Here is a 16,285-nt window from a genome sequence, read left to right on the forward strand (position 1 = left end):
GATAGAGATACCCCCGCCGACGACGATGGATGAGGTTTTTTTATTTTTAATGCAATAAACAGTTTTATTTGTTATAACACTACATTTATTCATGTCGTGTATAACACTACATTTATTCATGTCGTGTATAACAGTTTTAATGCAATAAACAGTTTTATTTGTTATAACACTACATTTATTCATGTCGTGTATCCTATCTTAGTCATGTGCATTGTTAGTATATATGTTGTTGGATGTGTTTTAGACGGAACTAATTGATGTATATTTTGAAGTGGATGGTTGGATTTGTACAATGTGTTGGATTTGGTTATATTTGGTTTTTGAATGGAATTGTTATGAATTTTGATTATAATTGGATGGTTGAATGCGGCGTGTACAGTATTTTCTGGATGTATTCAAATATTAATGTAATTGTACATGAAAATATAAAGTTTGATTAATTTTTTTTCTGGAAAAAAGGCAATCTAGACGGAATTCCGTCTAGGTTTACACAACCTAGAAGGAATTCCGTCTAGGTTGTGAAAAACCAAACTAGACGGAAATTCCGTCTAGTTTGACAGACCAGACGGAATTCCATCTGGTCTGTCAAACTAGACGGAATTCTTTATTCTGTCTAGGTTGTCTTCCGTTTAGGTTGAGCAACCTAGACGGAATTCCGTCTAGTTTGCTTCAATCTAGACGGAAGCAAAATAAACCACCCAAACTAGACGGAACTCCGTCTAGCTGAGCTAATCTAGACGGAATTTGAATCAACCTAGACGGAAATTTCCGTCTAAGTTGATCGTTTTTCTACTAGTGATATGAGCATTGGTTATGATTAATGATTATGCATACATGATGATGTGACATAGATGTGCTACGGGTAAATGATTGATTTATATCTAACTTTTAGTCAGGGTAATATTGTCTTTCCTAACTATATTTAACAGAATTTATAAAAATGGATGTTAATGATTTTTAATGGAGGTTAAAAAATCTAAAAGTTTACAACTAGCAATGGATACAATATGGCCTAGGTTGAGAAAAAATAACCTACAGAAACCAATTTAAGAATGAAGACTAAATATAAGGACCAAATTGGCTTTTTAACCTTACTCATGTTTGGCTATCCTCCAACGGCCGACTGCACATTAGTTCGAAATACTATCGTATTTTGTCAAATTTATAGCTTTTAATTTAGTTTCCGTTGGAAATAATCTCCGGACGTATTTATTGAAATTGGATAAAATCTCTCCCATGGAAAGTAATAAAAGCTGATTGATGCAATGAATATATTCTAGAAAAAGGCAATTCATGAATCTTAATAATCAAATATTTGTTACCAAGTAAGAATCAAGTATGGTATAAAAGGAGGGTACGTAGGGAAGGAAGCTGTTCTTCAATCTTCATCCATGGCTTTGGCTTTGGGAAAATCAATCTCCCTATTTTTTCTTATAATATTCTTGCTCGATGTTCGTGCGAAAGGAGTTGAGAGTAGATGGAGTATGGAGGGGGAGGAAGACTTGGAGCTTGAAAAACAGCTGAAGATGCTTAACAAGCCCCCTGTAAAATCATTTCAGGTACTTCTTTTTTAACTTTAAATTAACGTCACAGATCATTCTTCAATTTTTCCTCTAAATCTAATCCTACATTCATAGTAACAGTTACAAGATTTCTTATGCTCAAACAAGATATCAGCAATAATTATATATGTTCGCAGTGAAATCTTTGAGCAGTAGCTTTTTAAATATCAATGCAATCAAATACCATTTAACATCTTTATAAATTTTGTCTGGGGCTTCATTTATTTTATGCACTGATGATGGAGGTTTATTATTTTGCAGTCTAAAAGTGGGCATATTTATGATTGTATTGATATCTACAAACAGCCAGCTTTTGACAATCCTCTTCTGAAAGATCACAAACTTCAGGTACAAATTGAATTTCTATATTCTGAACTTGGTTATAATTTTTAGGTTGCACTCTTCAGACCCTATATATATATATATATATATAGGATATTCATGAAGCACATTTGTATGGACGGCCTTTTCATACCTAAAGGAAGTTGGCTAAAGTACGTACATATTCGTATTTGGTTGCATGCATACTTACGAAGAGGTTAAACTTATTGGTTTTTTAGCTCATTTTTGTGACTGACATATACTATATGATACCATTCTAGAATATCTCGATACATGCATTGGCCTGTTTGGTTGTGAGGAAAAACAAGAAATTTGCATTATGGGAAACCATTTCCTATAATGCTTTACTTTTATGTGTCTTTAGTTCGCACTTGGAAACCAAGAGAGAGGGTGAGGTGACACTCTTCTATCTGTTGATTTGATCCCAATTCTAAGAAACTCATTTTGGTGCTTTTTTAAAGAAATGGTTGGAAACCATTTGGGGAAAGTAAATTTACAAGTTACAACCTCCCATTATTACAAAAACTATTAGCTATGTAACCTTATAGCCTCTTATTATGAAGTAAGTACAGAAATAGGCTCAATATACGTTTACTAGAAAGATTAGACAGACATAGGAGGAAAAATTAACTAGTAAAAAAATATCTGGTTTGCTCTAAAATGAATTTAATAATAATTAATTTATAGAAGGAGGTAGTATACATGTGTCATTTCGACCAGAGAGAGATGACGAGTGCTGCTACGGGGACCCAAAATATGGGACCAAGGGAGGGGACATGTGAGGTGTCCCCTCCCTATTGCATAATGAGTTGGCATGACCAACTCATTATGCAATAAGGAGGGAACACCTCACATGTCCCCTCCCTTGGTCCCATATTTTGGGTCCTTAAGTCATTTTTCTTTCTTTATCTCTATTTACTGATTAATTGAACAATGAGTTACTTAATGCAGATGTGGCCTAGCAGTTTCCCAAAAGGCATGCCTATATATTCAAATTTGCGCCAAAATAGCACTTGTCCATTAGGAACGGCTCTTATTCGCAGAACTACCAAGAATGACTTAATATATGGCAAAACTCTTCAAAATCATGTGAAAAGTCACGGTATAAATCTCAAGAGTGGTATTGATGACGGAAGCCATGTGAGTAACCCTCTTTCACTTTGCAATTTTAGCTATAGTTTACCAACTTTCTTGTTAAACAAAATTATTTGAAAAGAAATTATATTAAACTTTTCTGTTCATTCAAGCACTCTTCTAAGATATCGAAAGGCTGAGAATGGAAGTACGAACAGTCTCATAATTGTATTTTGCTTGGTATTACGACAATATCTTTGCACTGTCAATTTTTTAATATTATGGTTTTTTGACAACGATTTTTTTAGCTTTCTCTTTAAAGTCGACTATAAATATATAATATAATACTATTATAGAACCAAATGAAGAAGATAAAGTAATTACATATATACACACACAGAACTGATAGTCGAAAAAGATAATGAAAAAAAGGAAAAGAACTACAAAGATAACATTGCAGGTTGATACACAGTAAGATGGAAAATCCTATCTAAGATGTAACAATCTAGAGGATTTTTTTTTGTGAGTAATTTTCATAGATGGAGCATTCTAGACGGATTTCTCAACATGCGCAACTTAAAGACATACATTCTTTGTAGACGTATTTTTCTATCTATTGTGCGGATTTCTCCTACTTGTGAGAGGAAAATGCTCGTTTTAAGTATCTAAGAGGTTCGTAATTATCTACCTAAATACAAAGAGCAACAACGCTTTATCGTGTCATACAACTAAAAAGGAGGAATGTACACTCCTAAAAGTTATTTCAGAACAGTGAATTAAAAACAACGGACTTGAAGCATCACCATGTTATCCAAATTAAACAAACACTTAGGCCCCGTTTGACAAAGGGTTAAGGAAGAGGGGTTAAAGAGAAGGATTAATGTACTTAGCCCATTTGATAATCTGAATGACTATATTATTACCGTTAAATAAGTTTTATTTTAGCCATTGTGATCAATTTTAGTTTTTGGGAATAATAATGATTTTGACTATTTCCTTTATAATTAGAATGGTTAACTCTTAATCCTTCTAAATAGGAGTATTAGTAAACCCTTCTGTATTTTTTATGTTTGGAAAATTATGAAGGGTTAACTCACTTGAATCATTGTATAGATTTTTCGTGTTTGGCGGGTTAAGAAGGAGTTAAGTCTCCTTAACCCCTCACTTAACCCTTTGTCAAACGGTACCTAAATAAATGAAAAAAATATTGCATGGTGGAACATTTATTTAATAGAGAGTCAAAGTCAAACAAAGCAATCAAATAGAGAATGCATATTTAATAGATCAGAAGATATGGGAAAAAGAGGAGACATAGTGTTGTGGTCAATAAGTTAAAACTTTCCACTAAAAATTAACAAGAAGTTACATATAGTTCACCTAGACATACCTAGAATTAGGTTGCTAAATTGTGTTCATATCCGAGGAAATATTTGTAACCGTATCCAGTTAGAATATGGATGTGGTTCTTCAAATCTATAACCGATAAGATATATGGTTACATATATAGTTCTCTAATGAAATATCTAGATCCGTATCTTAAAAATCTGAATACATATTGGTCATACAATTGCCACAGTTTAATCCTTAGATTAGTAGATTTGAGATTAATTTTGATGATCAAGATGTCTAACATTAGCTTCTTAGATATAACAAACATATTAATAAACCCTTTTTGTATCACATGAACTATATATATTTTTTCAATATTATCTAGGTTTCTCATATACGTTTCGTATCTTCATGCATATCCGCTTATATATCTGCATGTATATCCTTATCCGTATTTGATATTTGCAGATATGGATTAAATTTTTCTTACCGAGCTATATATGTATTCGTATTCATATATATCCGTGATGAGTAAGCGGATATGGATATAATAAGTATCATATTCGAGCCGTCTCCTGAACAAATGCACTCCTACCCAGAATGCACTATTCGTACTCATATATATCCGTGATGAGTAAGCGGATATGGATATAATAAGTATCATATTCGAGCCGTCTCCTGAACAAATGCACTCCTACCTAGAATGCACCTGACATCTCTCAACATAAACCCCTGATGAACTTAGAGTCTACACACCCAGATTCACAAAATTTGCCTCCAACTCTCAAAACTGAGCCTGATGTATGAACTCAAGCTATCACAAGCGAACACCACAAGCCCGCAAAATACATATTGAGCAATCTAGCCCAAGCAAAAATCTTATCTATACCATGCGACGAGCTTGTATAAGTAATCTGCCAGACATTTTTAACCATAAATTATGATGTTGCTTGACTCGTCAGTCTTACGGTTTATGGCATATATTTATATCAGTTCTGGTTCGTATTGCACATGTTAACTATTATCAATTTCTTTACAATGAATTAATTAGTTGTTAAACAGTATGCAGTAATGAAAACTAACGTTGGCGAATATTATGGAGCAAGTGCAAAGCTTATTGTTTATGGTTTCCCACTTGTTAAACTTGATCAAGTCACCATAAGCCAAATATGGGTCATAGGAGGCGCTGGTGGACCTGAAGATAAAATAAACACCGTACAAGCAGGATGGCATGTCCGTAAGATTATTGTTAAGATTTGTTTAAAAAGTTTTCAAAATTTTCAAACACAAATTAGTACTTTGGATTTCCACTATATATTTTTTGCTAAATATATTTAAAACATTTCAGGTATACCCTGCTATAAATGGTGACTCTTTAACCCATCTATCTACGTTTTGGACGGTACAGTCTAAGAACTACGTCTTAAATTTAGATGAGAGTTATCACAAAAAATATGTACTCGATCGAGATTTACAGAAGTTGATTAATAATTTGTGCAGGCTGATGGATATAAAACAGGTTGCTTCAACTTCAACTGTCCCGGATTTGTTGCACTGTCTCCAGACTTTGGTCCTGGAAGTGAAATAACAGAGCTTTCTGTCTACGGTGGGATACAAAAATCAATTGAGATAAGTATCTTCAAGGTATTAACTTTGTTCTGGGAAATTTATTCAGCCGTCTAGCTTTCTCTATATCTTATGTGCACGTTTAGCGTTAGGGAAGGGATATTTCTATAAATTTAAGATTTACATAGAGTTTGCATTCCTATACTTTGGTTTTCATAGAATACTTTACTGGGACGTACATCCCATGATTCTGAGAATGTGCTATTTTTGTTTGCTTTCCAACTTCGTGGTAATAATCGCAGGATTCGAATTCTAATTTGATAATGGATGAAACACAACAGCATCACCATAATTATTTATGTGTTAAGAAAAAGAATATTAAGAGTTGTTATCAGCTATACCGGTCTATAACGCAAGAGGTTTTTCTATAAAAGTAACCATTATATTCTTTGAACTGTAGGATCAAGAAACTGGAAATTGGTGGTTAACATATGGACATGAAAGATCTTTTGTGGGATATTAACTGTAGGATCAAGAAACTGGAAATTGGTGGTTAACATATGGACATGAAAGATCTTTTGTGGGATATTGGCCAAAGGAGCTTTTCAATAATTTAGAGAAAGCTACTGAGGTTGACTATGGTGGTACGGTTTACTCTCCCTTCAACGAGCCTAGTCCTCCGATGGGGAGTGGTCATCGAATTGATGAAGGTCGAAACAAGACATGTTATTTTCTGAATGTTCAGTTAGTAAACGAAAGAAATGAGCTCTATGATCCAAAAGATAATAATGTCCACCTTTATGCTGATATTATAGAATATTATGATATCTATTACGAATATGAATCTGGACCCCCAGACGGTTGCCAATTCAGTTATGGTGGTCCTGGAGGTTACACTCGTTGAACAATTGTCTTGTTGCCATATGAATAAAATGTTTTCTTACGGTAGCATTAGATTTGTTTTATTGATGATGGATTTATGGTTAAGAAGATCCATGCTAAGAGGATCCGTACCTTCATTTGGCATAAAACGAGCTTTTTCGCAGCACCTGTTGTTGTTCATACTTTTTTTTGGGTGTATTCTACTACATGGAGCAACAAGATGATTAATGTTTAATTTTTTTTTTTTTTTTGATCTTTTTACTAGATTTTTTTAATATTCTACTATATTAGGGCACGTGCGTCGCATGTATATATACTTGTTTTACTTTTTGATCAGCAACAAGATGATTAATGTTTAAAAAAAAATTTTGATCTTTTTACTAGATTTTTTTAATATTCTACTATATTAGGGCACGTGCGTCGCATGTATATATACTTGTTTTACTTTTTGATCTTTTCCATTGCATGAATATGATGAAGAGACTGTAAATGTATGTTTTGGAATACAGTGTATTCATATTACTTCTCTATATTTGATGAAATAATCAGGAATAAGTTATAGGTATATTAAAACATACTGATCATATGTATAAAAAAAATATATCAAGCAATTAAATAATAAAATGATATTATGTAATTTGGAAATAATTCTATTTACAAATTGCAAACTAAGTTTTATGATTAAAATGAGTAACTAATTTACCCTTGATTTTAAAACTCTAGATACTTGGAATAATTAAAGGAAGGTCAATAGCTCAAAATTAACGTACGGCATTAACAAGAATATGGTGCAAAGGTAAATGTCAAAATGAATTAGTTAGTTATTTGAGCTCAAAGAATTAAAGAATAAATTAATATTTACTTCATTTGACATTAAAATCTATTATATGCTTTTTCTCAATGCCTGATAAACTCTAAATTATTAACAAACTTCCATAAATTGCATGTGCATTATAAAACAATTTTTGTACAAACTGAAGTTAGATCCTCAAAAATAGATAAATCGTTCTCCCTTTAAATGTAGGAGGTATAGATAAAACTTTTTATGGTCAATTTTACTCCTAACCATTTTTAATGTTACATTATATTTCAATTAAATTAAATTAAATTATTAGTAAACTATAAATTAAATTCTTTCTCCACACCTCATCCCAATAAATGTGCTTGTATCCCACTACTTCATCTCCCCACTAAAAGCAAAAAATAGTTGAAGTTAAGAAACTCATTGTTTTCACACGCTCTGACCGAACTATGCAGAGTCCAATGTGAAGAGCAAGAAATTTTTAATGAACTGCTCCCTTGCGGATGAAGATGAAGCTTTTCTGATGATGGCCTCCGCCTCATTTTGTGAGGGGCTCTAAAATTCTCCCTAGGATAATGGACGGAGGTGAACCATATATATAGCGAGAGATACACCTGAGATTGAGGATGAGAAAGCGGAGATTGAGGGGGTTAGTTGATGGATTAATGGAGGAGAGTAAAGCAATTAGTGGAAAATTAGGAAGGAGGGAGATTAGTTTGAATTTGTTGAGATTAGTATGAAGCTCTAGAGAAAGTTGTGGCAGTAGGGAGGTATTGTTATGGTATTGAATGCAAATTCCGTAAAAAAATTATTGTGGGTATCCCACAACAATATATAACTTGTTAGCAGATGACTCATGCTCTCATTTCATAGTTCATAAATATCCCACGACAAGAAAGTTTCACTTCTAAGATTTTTATAATGAAATTTCTTGAGGGATGTGTGGAAATTGAACCCGTTTATCTTCTTGAAGTTTAATATAAGATCTTGATATTTTCCTGCGCTGGAGGAGCTGCAACATGATCAAAGCACACAATATAAGTTGATGAACACAAATTCTGATTGAAATCAATTATCAATAGATATTTGTATATTAAAATTTTATTAGCATTCTCCTAAAATCTGTTGAGAACCTTAATGGCACGAACGAACACTTAAGGCGTACAATTCTTGTTGGGGATTCGAAACAATCAATCGAACTCTTGCCCTTCCGGACCTTGTGTTAAAAGTAGGAAAGTAGGAATAAAACCACAAATAAAGATCAAACTTGCAAAAACAGTAAAGGAGATGAACACACAGATTTAACGAGGTTCGGCAACGTGCCTTCGTCCTCGGGAGCCACACCACACGATTTCTTTGATTAATTGAAGAAGAAAACACAAGCTCTCTAACAAGGGATTAATCTCTCTGAGATTCTCTCTTTCTTTGCAGTCAAAAAGCTCTTCTTTGATGTAGTACAAACCCTAAAATCGTTTGGGGTATATATAGAATCCTGGGTGAAACAGATTCCTAAACAGAACAAGATTTTGTTTGACTGCGTCGCAGTCGACCGGCCCGGTCGACCGCTCAGATTCCAGAGAGTTTGGCAGTCGACCGGCGCGGTCGACCGCAATTAAAACTCGAGGCCAGTTTTTCCTACAGGGTTTTGGCGGTCGACCGCCCCGGTCGACCGCGACCTGATCCAAGCTCTCCCAGCTCCTGTGCACGTTCGCGGTCGACCGTGGATCTTTCTGCTCGTTTTCTCATCTTTTTGATTCCAGCTCTTGTCTCGAACTTTGGGTCTACGCCTTAGACTAACAATTCTATCATCAGTATGCTGGAACATTTGGCTTGCTCGAAACAAATTCATTTTCGATCAAACTAACTTTTCATATAAATCAATTATTAACCTTTCAATCTCTGGTTTATATGATTGGATAGGAGCTGGTAGTGGTTCAGTTGCTAATCATCTCTATACAAGGCTTGAGGAACATCTAATTAGCAGGAGAAGTTCTTGATGAGAAGATCTGCGTGAAATTTTATTCTTTGAGATGTTTTTGTTAGTTTCTATCTGTTGGAACTTCCCTCACCTTGTTTATAGTTTTTTGGTCTGTTAGTTTATAGAAAATTTAGTTTCTTCTAATTATACGTATAGCTGGCTTTGGTTCTTCTTTATATCTATGTCAACGATGAATGACGGCAAGGCCCACTCTTCATCTTCATAGATCTTTGGAAGAAGAAGGTTATACGTCACTAATTATAAGAAATTATATTTTCTATCTACTAACTTTTGGATACATTTCGTATCCTTTTTGTACTTAAAACAACTTTGTACTTGTTTTTTGGCTTATTAATAAACAGGGTTTAACCCTTGTTTTTCTATCAAAAAAAATTTATTAGCATTAAAGCAACAAAGTATGTATAGAAACTGAATGAGATGTAGAACTATCTCATTAACAAGCCACAAGTACATTATGGTGGTATTTGGTAGACTGTAACTAAGGCGGTTGCAACTCTAGATGCATGCAACTAGGTATTTTTTTACTCAGTTGCAGCTGTTTGTTTTGCTACAACTGTGTAGTTGTAATTACAGCCATAGTTGTAAAATCCATGGTTGTAAATGTCGGCCGACAAGTCGGATCAGAGGCTAGAGCAACACGGATATGGCCATTCCAAGTCGGATATTGTTTTCGAGATCCATGTCGGACATGTCCCGGTATATTGCGGACATATCGGCCGATTTTTAGCCTTGAAAAATCATCGGAAATCAGGTAATTTTTTTATTTCTTAATTTTTTAGTTGATAACTATTGGGGTTTGGGTTTATTACTTAAAAGCCAAAGCAGATTAATTCTTTTTTTTTAGATTTTTATTCCCATAGTAACCCGATAGCATATAATACATATTAGGGTAAAGAAAAAATAGTGCTCTCTTTTCGACCGCGATCTCCTCTCGTTCGTCTTCATCTCTAAAAGTTAAAATTGAGAATACATAAAAGCATGATGTGAACAATAAGTTTGAACCATAGCTTGAAATCAATTCAAAGTCTAATACTTTATGTCAATTTTATTCAAGGTATTTTACTTTATTTTAATTTTATGCCAGGCACTTCGAAAGTTCTAGTTTGACAATGTGTATTTTATTTATTTGTTGGTATAATATTCTAATGTTTCCCTTCAAGAAATCGAAAACGACTCATGTTTTGATGATGAAGACTCAACTCAAGTAGGATAAGCTATAACAAGACAAGTGTATTCCATCTTGGTGACCAAAATTGAGTAAAAATCTACTCGATATGACAATCCGATATTTAGCATATGTCCCTCGATATATCCCCGATTTTCGCTATCCGACATGAATCCGATATCTGACATTTAAAACCTTGGTAAAATCCCTCTAATCGCAACATTTGAGTTGTAGTGAAAAATGAGTGCAAGTGGGAGTTGCAACAGAAAACAACTAATGGGCCCTTTAAGTTGCAAGTGGAATTACAACTTATATCCAAATAAAAAAGCAATAAAACCCATGCTTTTTATCTGCCCTCATCAACTCATCTTCTTGGTCGCTGAGTTTGTGATAGCCCCATTTCAGTCCAATATGGACTAGTGTGAAGAAATGTTAGTGGTTTAAATAGAGAAGCCAAAGGTCCAAGAACAACTAGTGCTAGCATTTTGACAATGAACTTTAGCCAACATCGAGTTGTTTTTTGTGGGTCTCACGGCTTGCACGTGCCAACGGGCTCGTGGGCCTGGAGGGTGACAAATGTATCACAGAGTTCTTCACACGTCTTCTTAAGATCGCACCCAAAAAACCCTCCATTAGCACTCTGTGATCGTACTCTGGAATCTCTCTCAATCCATGCCGGAGATCTCTATCACATCTTATATATATGGAGCTCTTCTCTTTCCTCTGAACCCATTATTCATCTTGCTTTTTTGCTTTATTTTGTTTTGTTTTGTTTTGTTTTTAACTAAAGGGACATCTCTCTGGCGAGATTATCCCTCTATGGTTAGAGAATCACAAGGAAGATTTGCTATTTGGCTGAATTCGGAGAAAAATTCCTATAAATTTGGGGGTTCCGCTAGGGTTTCAACATCAATTGGTGGAATTATAAATATATGATCTTGACTTGAGAGTTGATCTTCAATTTCATGCAATACTTTCTTATTTGGTTGTGATTATTTGCCAATTTGAATAATTTGTTGCTTCTTTATTGGGTTTTTTTCTTGAATTTGGGGATAGTTGAAATTATCTAAATTATTTTGTATGCATGTTTTGCCTTGTAATCAGTAAATTATTAAAAAATTACAACCTGTAATCACTAAAATTTCGCTCATTAGTCATGTTCTTCTCTAGCTGAAACATAGAAGCCACATCAATTTTATTTCTAACAATGCCCCATATAGTCTATAGATATGTTCTTTGTATTCTTTTTCCCTTTTTCCCCTTTTTCTTTTGTTTAAATTAGATAATATATTGACTTTGCTAGAGCATTTGAAACTTACAGAAGAAGTTTATCATCATGCTTTAGTTCTCTGTAATACTAAACTTTTTGACATATAATCTCCGATCTCCATTTTATGGGACAAATTTTTAAAACCATCCCTTTTTAAAATTTATTTATAAAAAACAACCCTTTTTAACTTTAATTACAAAAACAGACCCAGTTGGATGAAACTGGGTCTGTTTTTGAAAAAAAAAATTCAAACTTCACGGGAGTTGAACTCCCGTGAAGTTTTTTCTCATAACAAAACTTCACGGGAGTTCAACTCCCGTGAAGTTTGAAATTTTTTTTTTCAAAAACAGACCCAGTTTCATCCAACTGGGTCTGTTTTTGTAATTAAAGTTGAAAAGAATCTTTTTTTGGGAATAAATTTCAAAACCGGATGGTTTTGAAAATTTGTCCCCATTTTATGTATTATGTTTGTCTCACTTCTCAGTTGTCACTTTAGTCATACATTTTCATCCTTGTATCGTATTCATGAATGTTTGGATGATGGGGAGACATTTATATTTGGAACTTGATCCTGAGGATGAAGAAATTGTCGTGTACATAGTTGTATCATGTGCATTCTCCATTTTGTTATGGTTTGGAGCTAGTGAACAAGTACTAGGTGAAACAATTCCTAGAACCATCAGAGACGCAAATGGAGGAACTTATTGCGTCGTATACCTGAGGACTCAGACATGAATTGCGTCAATATGCTTATCTCTATCGCATCAAAGCGAAGTCCAAACAAACTAATTTGCTTATCTATATTGAATTATTCTTTTTTTTTAAATTTGTAAAATTATTTGCCATATATATATATATTATATTATAATATATATATATATATATATAGTATATATAGAGAGAGGGAGAAAGGGAAATGAGTATGTTTAGTCAAGCGCAAGTTTTTGGGTTTGATAGTGACGGTAACATATTTCTCCACTCATTGAAATGGGAGCCTACATTCGCATAGTGGGGTAGTGGCTGGAATGATAATAGTGGATGGGAATGAAGACCTCAACCCAAAAACACAACTTACCAAACACAAAAATCTATGCTTGGTATCAAGTTACTAATTTTTCTTATATATATATTATATATATATTATATATATATATATATGATATTATATTGCATTTTCATGCGCATTTATGCGCTACGCATGCCCGCAAGTGCATTTCTCATGCGCATTTATGCGTACGCATTCCCCCAAAAGTGGGTTTTTTTGCAAAAACTCCAGCGATCTTGACGCAGCACCTTCTCTCTCTCTCACTCAAAACGAAATTCCCAACTCCCCATCACAGCCCCATCACAACCCTCACTCTCTCTCTCCTCAAACTTCACTTCCAGGACCAGATCCCCTTCCCAAACCCTCACTCCCAGGACCAGACCCTCTCCCAAAATCCTCTCCCACCTCTCCCCAGAGCTCAGCCTCTCCCACCAATCGCCGCCCGCCTCTCCACCACGAACCCCAGTCGTGCCTCCGCCTCCTCCTCCTCCTCCTCCTCCTCCTCCTCCCTCGCCCTCAAGGTCACAGTGAGCAGGTGAAAAAGATCAAAACTTGTTCATTTTAATCCTAAAATTGAGAAAAAAAGGGGAGGATCTTTGGTGCGAGTTGAACGTTTTGTTTGTGCAAACAAAGGTGGCGGTTTCGACTAACAAGGAAATCAAGGGGAAGATCCGTAATTATCCAAATTTGCCTCCCCAACTTATTTGCCAGCTAATTTCTTGTATGTTCAGGTCTAATTGAGGTAGAAACTGAAATGCTGGTTGCTCGTGGAATTGAGGAAGTCTGTCTCTGATTTACCTTGCAAACCCTTGGCCCGGTGTAGTAATTGAACCCAATTAATGTTGTATTGCTGGAAGAACATAAAGATAGCTTTGTTCCGATTGAGATGGGTATAGCAAGCAAGCAATTGATGAACCCAACTGTAATTGTTATTTGAAGAAATCTGGAATTGACGGAGGATATGCTGTATCTAACTTTCCTTGTGCTCTACCTTATTTTCATTCTATTATGGCTTTTGCTAACTTTCCTTGTAATTCTATTATGGCTTATTTTACCTTATTTTACCTTATTTTCAGTGTGGTTCTTTTTTGATGGGCGCAATGTGGTTGATGTTGAGAAAATGAGGGAGATCGGATTCATTGTTTACTCCATTGGAAAACCTCTTGATGCTTGGCTCAAGGACATGCCTGCTATTGCTTGAGGAGGAAAAAGGTTGAGAGATTGATGGAGATACTTTATAAATTTGTTGTTTCTAATGTTTTTTTTCCCTGTTGCATTTTAGTTACATACTTTGTATTGGATGTTATCAGTTGGGGAAGAAGATTTATGAGAACTGAGATTCCTATCTGATGTGTGTTATATTGAGTTATTTTTGTTGTATTCATTACTGAGTTTTTTTTTTTTGTTCTTGGTTGTTCTCTGCTTATGCTCACAAACCAATGCTTTACTATAAGCAAGAAATTTAGTTTAGAACAACAATAATCTTCCATCACGCTGAATTTAGTAATGCCCAAACAATACAATAATCTTTCATTCAAAAGTCAATATTAAACTAAAGACATACAATTGGGTTCATTCAAAAGGATTCACACAATTCTTCGAACACTTAATCTTCAACTACGGATCAAGAAAGCCAATATTTAGGCTTATATCATCCCCATCTTCACTTGATGACTCATTACCCTCTTGCTCATAATATATAGATGCTATTATCTTGACGATGCAATAGCAAATGTATCTGCAAGATATTTAGTGCATTTCTACCCTCATAAACGAGGACCTTCGAATGATAGTTACACAATATGAAGTCCTTCACATCATTAGAGAAGCCTTCGACAAGTAATAAGATTGTCAGCATGCACAATCAAGCTACCCTTTTCTGGCGGGATCAAACAGCTTTCTCGTTAGTCATAATTGAAGTTCATTGGCATAGAATCGATCACAAGGAATCTATAACTTTGCTGAGAGTGTGAAAGATTGGATTTGACAAACTGCACAACCAAGTTCATACGACTATTTATATGTCTGATGGAGTGTCTATAACTTTGCTTTTAATTTTTAGTCCCAGAACGATACTGATAATTTTTAAACCGGGGGGCTTCCATCTAAACAAACTGCACAACCAATTTCAGTGATCTCAGGTTTAAATTTTTTTTTTTTAATTGAAAGTAAAAAAAAACACCATTACCTGCTCCTTTAGCTTCGGCATTTGAAAGGAAAGTCTTAGGAACAAGGTACCCATTAACTTTCATGCTCAGTAAAATCAGAACATTTACCATTGCAATAAGAGGATAAATCCTCTGAAAATGTTTAGGATCCATGGCCCTGTTGAACGTAAATCAAGGATTAAATTTTTTTAGGATAAATCCTCTGAAAATGTTTAGGATCCATGGCCCTGTTGAACGTAAATCAAGGATTAAATTTTTTTAATTCAAAGTCAAGATCACCCAACTCTCTCCTACAAATTAGAGCCGAGTTAGCGGCTATAATCTCCACGTAAATTATAAATAAAATAAAATAAAATAGAATTGACCTCTTCTTTAATAGAGCTCTCATAATGGAAAGAACAAGTGAACTCAAACATCTTGTAGATTAGACATCCTGTTTAAAACTTTCTTTTGTATTTATATATTCAAAACAAAAATAAGTTAAATTTGAAGAAATAAAACACTATCCTTATATATCCTCAGCTCGACTTACTAATATATAAAGTTGCCAAAAAATTTTGTAAGGAAAAAAAGCCCAAAAAATTTCCTAGCGACAAAGAATTTTAGAGAGCTCACCTGAAGAAATCTAGTAGCTTGCTTGAGACCCAAAATGTGATGTGATTCCAGTACTGAAGGCTACTTAAACATCGAGGCTCAAAAAAAAATCAGTTCATCGAACTGAAATTGGGGCGTGATCCTTACCTGAGTTCAAAGAGGGATTGACGAAATCCAGTCGTTAATGGCGGCGGGGAGGAGGAGGAGGCGGAGGCACGACTGGGGTTCGTGGTGGAGAGGCGGGCGGCGATTGGTGGGAGAGGCTGAGCTCTGGGGAGAGGTGGGAGAGGATTTTGGGAGAGGGTCTGGTCCTGGGAGTGAGGGTTTGGGAAGGGAATCTGGTCCTGGAAGTGAAGTTTGAGGAGAGAGAGAGTGAGGGTTGTGATGGGGCTGTGATGGGGAGTTGGGAATTTCGTTTTGAGAGAGAGAGAGAGAAAGGTGCTGCGTCAAAATCGCTGGAGTTTTTGCAAAAAAACCCACTTTTGGG

At 34.9% G+C, this 16,285-nt stretch overlaps 1 protein-coding gene and 1 long non-coding RNA gene across 2 annotated transcripts; one reads left to right on the plus strand and one right to left on the minus strand.

Moving 5' to 3' along the window:
• Positions 1,392-6,777, plus strand: LOC109821437. The gene is made up of 7 exons (XM_020387622.1): positions 1,392-1,559; positions 1,824-1,910; positions 2,856-3,044; positions 5,370-5,540; positions 5,656-5,709; positions 5,808-5,951; positions 6,403-6,777. Exons 1-7 carry the CDS (start codon positions 1,392-1,394, stop codon positions 6,775-6,777), a joined length of 1,188 nt encoding a protein of 395 aa, XP_020243211.1.
• On the minus strand, positions 14,541-16,246 carry LOC109822946. Its single transcript, XR_002242318.1, has 3 exons — positions 15,820-16,246; positions 15,225-15,361; positions 14,541-15,150 (listed from the first exon to the last, which is right to left on the minus strand). It is a non-coding gene; the product is annotated as an uncharacterized LOC109822946 (long non-coding RNA).

This window comes from Asparagus officinalis, chromosome 8, assembly GCF_001876935.1.
Source record: "Asparagus officinalis chromosome 8, Aspof.V1, whole genome shotgun sequence".
Lineage (NCBI taxonomy): Eukaryota > Viridiplantae > Streptophyta > Magnoliopsida > Asparagales > Asparagaceae > Asparagus > Asparagus officinalis.